The sequence below is a fragment of the Pseudophryne corroboree genome, chromosome 9, assembly GCF_028390025.1.
Source record: "Pseudophryne corroboree isolate aPseCor3 chromosome 9, aPseCor3.hap2, whole genome shotgun sequence".
Classification (NCBI taxonomy): Eukaryota; Metazoa; Chordata; class Amphibia; order Anura; family Myobatrachidae; genus Pseudophryne; species Pseudophryne corroboree.
The window spans coordinates 51,078,404-51,087,793 of record NC_086452.1 but is presented as its reverse complement, the minus strand read 5'-3'; the positions used below and the strand labels follow the sequence as shown (position 1 = coordinate 51,087,793).

General features: G+C 50.1%; 1 protein-coding gene across 1 annotated transcript; it reads left to right on the top strand.

Moving 5' to 3' along the window:
• The first annotated feature begins 4,162 nt into the window (after positions 1 to 4,162).
• Positions 4,163 to 8,807, top strand: LOC134958710 (calphotin-like). Its single transcript, XM_063941464.1, has 4 exons — positions 4,163 to 4,205; positions 5,341 to 5,922; positions 6,007 to 6,912; positions 7,624 to 8,807. The coding sequence occupies exons 1-4, from the start codon at positions 4,163 to 4,165 to the stop codon at positions 8,805 to 8,807; spliced, it is 2,715 nt and encodes a 904-aa protein (XP_063797534.1).
• Positions 8,808 to 9,390: the final 583 nt, after the last annotated feature.

Sequence of the window (9,390 nt, the reverse complement as noted above, 5' to 3'; positions counted from 1 at the left end):
TGGTGAGAAAATTGTCAAGTCAAGCGGAACGAGACCCGTCAACAGCTCCTCCTTAACATTCTCCCGCAACTGGGGGAGCGAGGAAAAGGCTAAGAATTCCGAGCCCACCCGCTGGCGGTGATGCAGGGCAGTCTGGAGCGAGTGCTGACATCTGGTCCGGACTGAAGGACCTGCCAACGATTACTGACATGTCGTCTACTGTCACTGCATATGATTCTGTCACCATTGAAAGAATGGTGGAGGATTATATGAGTGACCGCATCCAAGTAGGCACGTCAGACAGTCCATACGTATACTGGCAGGAAAAAGAGGCAATTTGGAGGCCCTTGCAGAAACTGGCTTTATTTTACCTAAATTACCCACCCTCCAGTGTGTACTCCGAAAGAGTGTTTAGTGCAGCCGCTCACCTTGTCAGCAATCGGCGTACGAGGTTACTTCCAGAAAATGTGGAGAAGATGATGTTCATCAAAAGGAATTATAATCAATTCCTCCGTGGAGACATTCACCAGCAATTGCCTCCAGAAAGTACACAGGGACCTGAGATGGTGGATTCCAGTGGGGACAAATTAATAATCTGTGAGGAGGGGGATGTACACAGTGAAAGGGGTGAGGAATCGGACGATGAGGAGGAGGTGGACATCTTGCCTCTGTAGAGCCAGTTTGTGCAAGGAGAGATTGATTGCTTCTTTTTTGGTGGGGGCCCAAACCAACCAGTCATTTCAGTCACAGTTGTGTGGCAGACCCTGTCGCTGAAATGATGGATTTGTTAAAGTGTGCATGTCCTGTTTATACAACATAAGGGTGGGTGGGAGGGCCCAAGGACAATTCCATCTTGCACCTCTTTTTTCTTTCATTTTTCTTTGCATCATGTGCTGTTTGGGGACTATTTTTTTGAAGTGCCATCCTGCCTGACACTGCAGTGTCAATCCTAGATGGGCCAGGTGTTTGTGTCGGCCACTTGTGTCGCTTAGCTTAGCCATCCAGCGACCTTGGTGCACCTCTTTTTTTCTTTGCATCATGTGCTGTTTGGGGACTATTTTTTTGAAGTGCCATCCTGTCTGACACTGCAGTGCCACTCCTAGATGGGCCAGGTGTTTGTGTCGGCCACTTGTGTCGCTTAGCTTAGTCACACAGCGACCTTGGTGCACCGCTTTTTTTCTTTGCATCATGTGCTGTTTGGAGACTATTTTTTAAATCGGCCATCCTGTCTGACACTGCAGTGCCACTCCTAGATGGGCCAGGTGTTTGTGTCGGCCACTTGGGTCGCTTAGCTTAGCCACACAGCTACCTCATTGTGCCTATTTTTTTCTTTGCATCATGTGCTGTTTGGGGACTATTTTTTTAAGTGCCATCCTGTCTGACACTGCAGTGCCACTCCTAGATGGACCAGGTGTTTGTGCCGGCCACTTGGGTCGCTTAGCTTAGTCATCCAGCGACCTCGGTGCAAATTTTAGGACTAAAAATAATATTGTGAGGTGTGAGGTGTTCAGAATAGACTGGAAATGAGTGGAAATTATGGTTATTGAGGTTAATAATACTATGGGATCAAAATGACCCCCAAATTCTATGATGTAAGCTGTTTTTGAGGGGTTTTTGTAAAAAAACACCTGAATCCAAAACACACCCGAATCCGACAAAAAAATTTCAGGGAGGTTTTGCCAAAACGTGTCCGAATCCAAAACACGGCCGCGGAACTGAATCCAAAACCAAAACACAATACCCGAAAAATGTCCGGTGCACATCACTAGTTTAAAGGGGCAATCAATTACATGGCATGTTTTTGCCTTGTAAATGATTGCACCTTTTAAAAAAAACATCCCGCCCATGGAGTCTACTGGACCACCCGGTTCAAGAAACACTGCAAGAAGGGACAGAGTTTGCTGCTGGAAGTCTGCAGATCACTGCCCCCTAGCTGCCCCTGGGAGGTAATGGTATGGGAGTGCAACATTAGCTACTGCAGATACAGAATCTGCAGGCTGGAGCGTAGTCAGGGAATCCAGTCATGGGCCAAGTAGTAAAACAGTGAGGCAAGCCCAGGTCAGGACACAGGCAGAGGATTGTCATCAAGAAAAAGGGTCTGGGACTCGGCAGTAGAATCACACAAACGCTGGAGCAGGTATCATGACCTAATACTGTTGTCCTGTGTAGCGCTCAGTGTCACCTTTAAATAGGCTGCAGGTTGAATGTGGCACCAACCTGATGTAACAGTCATGTGTGCCTATCCCTTTAAGGGTGATGCAACAGTCAGATGTAACAAACCGGAGTTTATCTGCACGGGGTGGCAAAGTGGGGATGCCGCTGGGCAACCCGCGTGCAGGAGAGTGTGTCGACAGGCTGAGCTTTCGGACCTAATCAGAAGGCATTGAGGCCTGATTTGTGACAATTACAAACTTCCTCCCATGGATAATCCCCTGAGTGAAGATGGGGGACGACTCTGATAAATGTATCTTTTCAGTAAATGCTGTTAACCCATACTACCTCTCATATGATGACAACTCCAAAAGATCACCAATATCCTGCATCTTCATAGGCTATGATGAAATGCGTAACCAGGTACCTGTATTGGCTGCATTTCATTTACCTAATTCTCCTCTGGACGCCCCCATTGCTCAGCATTACATATAAGACAATTTGTATTCATCCTTTACACCAGCGTATACTGTTATGTGTGCCGGCACCTGTCTATAATATATGCATATGGCTTCACATCTAAATAACGATTCATGACATCAGAACTCACCATCAGACGCGACACTGGCAGGATCCACAGAGAAATTTCCAATGGAGGTATTACCGTCTCTCAGGGCTTGATACGACCTGGCCACCAGCTCTTGGTCTGTAGGGGCTTGTGAAGCATTGTTATAATCTAGATCCATGGATGGCACCACTGATCCCTTACTGAAAGGAAGAACCAATATTACAGAATCAGAATCCAAGTGTATACTGTGTAAGAATGCAGGACATACACTGTATAAATATACTTACATGGGAAAATACACTGTTTATGCCAGTGACTCCATTGTGAATGTATTGTGCTTTAGGAAACCCCCATCCCCTTCATCCACCCATATACAGTATATGAGCGATCAATACAATATCCATGTGCCAGATTCTGAGTCACACCTAGGGTCTGATTCCGGGGCGCAGGGAAAACATGAGCAATACCAATATCATGTAGCGATTCATTTGCACATGCGCATGCGTGAGAACCCATAATATTTTGCAATGCGCATTTGTCCCAATGGTGTGCCTGCAATTATGTGAAACTGAATCTGCTGCACTCACTTAAAACCATTAAGGCCCTCCAGCTGTTGCGGAACTACACATACCAGCATGCCCTGCAACAGTTTTGCAATTTGACCAAGCTAAAACTTGCTCTTGTCTGTTACCTCTGATGGTGCAGAAACATGACGCAACACGGGTAGCAACTCTGGCTACACAACGCAGTTCTCTAAACCCCGCCCCATAATGCCCATTCTGCCATCGGTGAGAAGCGACTGAGATACGTATCTCAGAATCACACGTAGCTGATGCGTATGCCGGCTCCTACACATGTGGAGATAGGGGAAAAGTCGCTAGTCGGATTGGGTGTGACTCAGACTGTATATGTTCTGCTTATAGTAAATATGCACTTACCTGTATGTGACATTTGTTATATTATTCGGCTCACATCTTATAAATCTTGTGAAATTCATGACCTACACATGGAAATAAGAAGGACTTTTAGCATTATCTTGATACAGTGTAACAATAGAAAACATCCTACATATCTGTAATCTATCATTTGTTATGGGCTCTACACCCTGGGCGATATTAGTGAAAGATATGAACGATCTCGTTCATTACTGAATGAGGAAGTGTTCATATCTCTCAGTGTGGAGGCACCAGCGATGAACGATGTGCGGCTCCGCGCTCGTTCATCGCTGGTGCCCCGTCGCTTGTGCATGCAGGGCAATATGGATGATCTCGTCCATATATGCCTGCACTGCTATGGATCCGGGTGACGGGGGGAGTGAAGAAACTTCACTCCCCCCGTCACTGCCCCCTCGCTGCCGGGTCACCCGTCGGCCGTATCCACCGTTGGGCAGCTCGGCGGCGCATCGCGCAATGTGTAGGGCCCATTAGACTTCAAATCCTACTATTACTCTTGTATTACTGGGTGATGACAGAGTCTGTGCTTAATGTACAGACACGTCTCCCTGCAGGTATTGCAGTGCCCTCGTGCATGCTCACTCATTGTCAGTCTATTTTTACAGAACAAGAAACTTCCCTTATTTTCCAAAAAACTTTCCTCACCATGTGACCTATAGGGGATCCGGTCTGAAGATCGACACTGTCTAGGTCGACAATGTATAGGTCAACCACTATAGGTCGACAGTCACTAGGTCGACAGGGTTGGAAGGTCGACAGGGTTTCTAGGTCAACATGTGCTAGGTCGACATGTCAAAAGGTCGACATGAGTTTTTCAAATTTTTTCTTTTTTTGAACTTTTTCATACTTAACGATCCATGTGGACTACGATTGGAACGGTAATCTGTGCCGAGCTCAGCGGTAGCAGAGCGAGGCACCTTGCCTGAAGCATGGCGAGCGAAGCGAGCCATGTGAGGGGACACAGTGCACTAATTTGGCTTTCCGGTCACTGTACGCAGAAAACGATGGCAAAAAAATAAATTATGTCGACCTTTTGACCAGTCGACCTAGCACATGTGGGCTGAAAACCTGTTGCTCTTCAAACCCTGTCGACCTAGTGACTGTTGACCTATAGTGGTCGACCTAAACATTGTCGACCTGGACACTGTCGATTTGATGATCCACACCCGATCTGTAGAGCGTAAGCTTACGAGCAGGGCCTTCCTACCCCTAGGTCTGTCTGTTATTACCCAGTTTTGTTCCATTACTGTTGCTCCGATCAGATCCCTCACACCAGCACTGCGGAGAGAAGCCCATAGGCTTCTATGGAGAATCACTAGCAAAAGCTGGCAATCCCCTCCGCGGTGCTGACCCGGCGTCTGGGGCTTAGTACATTCGGAAAATGCCGTAAATGGGGTTTGCCGCATTTTCCATTTAGTACATCCCGCCCTATGTTTCACTTGTGCTATTTTGATGTTAAAGGTTTAAACTACAAAAATGGGATTGTCTCGGGCCAACATTACTCCCGCTCACCACACTAGTGCCTGCATTTTCTATGTACTAACATATAGGTAACTGATATCTAAAGGATACTCACAGCTGGAATAAGGAGACGTGTCAAATTCTGGTATGCAGGAGAAGTTGGGTTACTGAGATCATTATTATATTGTTCCACCATTCTAAATGAAAATCTCCGTTTAACCACGTTAGATGGAGTAGAAGATATTTCTGTAGTGCTGGTCTCAAATATAGGACTGGGTGTAGTAGGGACCACAGATGTTGTGCTGGCACCAGGTGTGGTAGAAGCTGAAGGTGATGTGCTGGCACCAGTTGTGGTGGCTGCAGGTGTTGTGCTGGCTTCAGCTGTAGTAACTGCGGGTGATGTGCTGGCTCCAGCTGTAGTGACTGCGGGTGTTGTGCTGGGTCCAGCTGTAGTGGCTGCAGGTGATGTGCTGGCTCCAGCTGTAGTGACAGCAGGTGTTGTGCTGGCTCCAGCTGTAGTGACTGCGGGTGTTGTGCTGGCTCCAGCTGTAGTGGCTGCAGGTGATGTGCTGGCTCCGGCTGTAGTGACTGCAGGTGTTGTGCTGGCTCCAGCTGTAGTGGCTGCAGGTGATGTGTTGGCTCCAGCTGTAGTGACTGCGGGTGATGTGCTGGCTACAGGTGATGTGCTGGCTCCAGCTGTAGTGACTGCAGGTGTTGTGCTTGCTCCAGCTGTAGTGACTGCGGGTGTTGTGCTGGCTCCAGCTGTAGTGACTGCTGGTGTTGTATTGGCTCCAGCTGTAGTGACTGCAGGTGTTGTGCTTGCTCCAGCTGTAGTGACTGCGGGTGTTGTGCTGGCTCCAGCTGTAGTGACTGCGGGTGTTGTGCTGGCTCCAGCTGTAGTGACTGCAGGTGTTGTACTGGCTCCAGCTGTAGTGGCTGCAGGTGATGTGCTGGCTCCAGCTGTAGTGACTGCGGGTGATGTGCTGGCTCCAGCTGTAGTGACTGCGGGTGATGTGATGGCTCCAGCTGTAGTGACTGCGGGCATTGTGCTGGCTCCAGCTGTAGTGACTGCAGGTGTTGTGCTGGCTCCTGCTGTAGTGACTGCGGGTGTTGTACTGGCTCCAGCTGTAGTGACTGCGGGTGATGTGCTGGCTCCAGCTGTAGTGACTGCGGGTGTTGTGCTGGCTCCAGCTGTAGTGACTGCAGGTGTTGTGCTGGCTCCAGCTGTAGTGACTGCGGGTGTTGTGCTGGCTGCAGCTGTAGTGACTGCAGGTGTTGTGCTGGCTCCAGCTGTAGTGACTGCGGGTGTTGTACTGGCTCCAGCTGTAGTGGCTGCAGGTGATGTGCTGGCTCCAGCTGTAGTGACAGCAGGTGTTGTGCTGGCTCCAGCTGTAGTGACTGCGGGTGTTGTATTGGCTCCAGCTGTAGTGGCTACAGGTGATGTGCTGGCTCCAGGTGTAGTGACTGCAGGTGTTGTGCTGGCTCCAGCTGTATTGACTGCAGGTGTTGTGCTGGCTCCAGCTGTAGTGACTGCTGGTGTTGTATTGGCTCCAGCTGTAGCGACTGCAGGTGTTGTGCTTGCTCCAGCTGTAGTGGCTGCAGGTGATGTGCTGGCTCCAGCTGTAGTGGCTGCAGGTGATGTGCTGGCTCCAGCTGTAGTGACTGCAGGTGTTGTGCTGGCTCCAACTGTAGTGACTGTGGGTGTTGTGCTCACTCCAACTGTAGTGACTGCAGGTGATGTGCTGGCTCCAGCTGTAGTGACTGCGGGTGATGTGCTGGCTCCAGCTGTAGTGACTGCGGGTGATGTGCTGGCTCCAGCTGTAGTGACTGCGGGTGTTGTGCTGGCTCCAGCTGTAGTGACTGCAGGTGTTGTGCTGGCTCCAGCTGTAGTGATTGCGGGTGTTGTGCTGGCTCCAGCTGTAGTGACTGCGGGTGATGTGCTGGCTCCAGCTGTAGTGACTGCGGGTGATGTGCTGGCTCCAGCTGTAGTGGCTGCGGGTGATGTGCTGGCTCCAGCTGTAGTGACTGCGGGTGATGTGCTGGCTCCTGCTGTAGTGACTGCAGGTGTTGTGCTGGCTCCAGCTGTAGTGGCTGCAGGTGATGTGCTGGCTCCAGCTGTAGTGACTGCAGGTCTTGTGCTGGCTCCAGCTGTAGTGACTGCGGGTGTTGTGCTGGCTCCAGCTGTAGTGACTGCAGGTGTTGTGCTGGCTCCAGCTGTAGTGACTGCAGGTGTTGTGCTGGCTCCAGCTGTAGTGACTGCAGGTGTTGTGCTGGCTCCAGCTGTAGTGACTGCAGGTGTTGTGCTGGCTCCAGCTGTAGTGACTGCAGGTGTTGTGCTGGCTCCAGCTGTAGTGATTGCGGGTGATGTGCTGGCTCCAGCTGTAGTGACTGCAGGTGTTGTGCTTGCTCCAGCTGTAGTGACTGCGGGGGATGTGCTGGCTCCAGCTGTAGTGACTGCAGGTGTTGTGCCGGCTCCAGCTGTAGTGACTGCAGGTGTTGTGCTGGCTCCAGCTGTAGTGACTGCAGGTGTTGTGCTGGCTCCAGCTGTAGTGATTGCGGGTGTTGTGCTGGCTCCTGGTGTAGTGACTGCAGGTGTTGTGCTGGCTCCTGGTGTAGTGACTGCAGGTGTTGTGCTGGCTCCAGCTGTAGTGGCTGCAGGTGATGTGCTGGCTCCAGCTGTAGTGACTGCAGGTGTTGTGCTGGCTCCAGCTGTAGTGACTGCGGGTGATGTGCTGGCTCCAGCTGTAGTGATTGCGGGTGATGTGCTGGCTCCAGCTGTAGTGGCTGCAGGTGATGTGCTGGCTCCAGCTGTAGTGGCTGCAGGTGATGTGCTGGCTCCAGCTGTAGTGACTGCAGGTGTTGTGCTGGCTCCAGCTATAGTGACTGCGGGTGTTGTGCTGGCTCCAGCTGTAGTGACTGCGGGTGTTGTGCTGGCTCCAGCTGTAGTGATTGCGGGTGATGTGCTGGCTCCAGCTGTAGTGGCTGCAGGTGATGTGCTGGCTCCAGCTGTAGTGGCTGCAGGTGATGTGCTGGCTCCAGCTGTAGTGACTGCAGGTGTTGTGCTGGCTCCAGCTGTAGTGACTGCGGGTGTTGTGCTGGCTCCAGCTGTAGTGACTGCTGGTGTTGTATTGGCTCCAGCTGTAGTGACTGCAGGTGTTGTGCTGGCTCCAGCTGTAGTGACTGCGGGTGTTGTACTGGCACCAGCTGTAGTGACTGCAGGTGTTGTGCTGGCTCCAGCTGTAGTGACTGCGGGTGTTGTGCTGGCTCCAGCTGTTGTGACTGCAGGTGATGTGCTGGCTCCAGCTGTAGTGGTGACTGCGGGTGTTGTGCTGGCTTCCGCTGTAGTGACTGCGGGTGTTGTGCTGGCTCCAGCTGTAGTGACTGCAGGTGTTGTACTGGCTCCAGCTGTAGTGACTGCAGGTGTTGTGCTGGCTCCAGCTGTAGTGACTGCGGGCGATGTACTGGCTCCAGCTGTAGTGACTGCGGGCGATGTACTGGATCCAGCTGTAGTGACTGCGGGTGTTGTGCTGGCTCCAGCTGTAGTGACTGCGGGTGTTGTACTGGCTCCAGCTGTAGTAGTGACTGCAGGTGATGTGCTCGTTGTAACCATTGCTGTAGTTGTCGGCACTGTGCTACTTGATGGCTCAGTGGTTGTTGTATTTAGCTGTATCGTATCACCTAGAGAAAATTGTTAGAATGAATGTGTGTTGGATTTGTTTTCACATATCTTTGAATCATCCCTTATAATGTTTTTAATTATCCCCATAATCTAATTCACTGTTTATTCTAGAATCACACAATTTCTAATTTAAATGTTTAGTTTCTATTTTTTACTAATTCTAATAAGTTTAACCCTTCACGATAGAATGACTTCAATGTAAAGATTCTTAGTACTTCTAAGTGTAAGCGTTCTTATACAGTATATGCATCCATACATGTCACACTTGCTGACATCCTGGCTGTCCCCTCCGGCAGGGGGCAGTCAAGTGCGAGGTCCAGCGGGAGTGGTGCAGAAAGGTGGGAGTGGAGGCATGGTGCCCCAATTGCGTCATTGTGACTCCGCCCCATTATAGAATGGATTTGCAGCATTGTAAGGCATTGAGCAGGGCCATAATAGCAATTTTCAGTGCAAATCACCTCATCAAGTCACCTGGACTGCCCACTTTACTGAGGATAAACTGTCCTAGACTCATTATGTATGTGGCCCTTATACACACAGAATAAATGTATCAATGTACCATATATAGAAACCTAATATTACAGATTTTCTTACTGTAC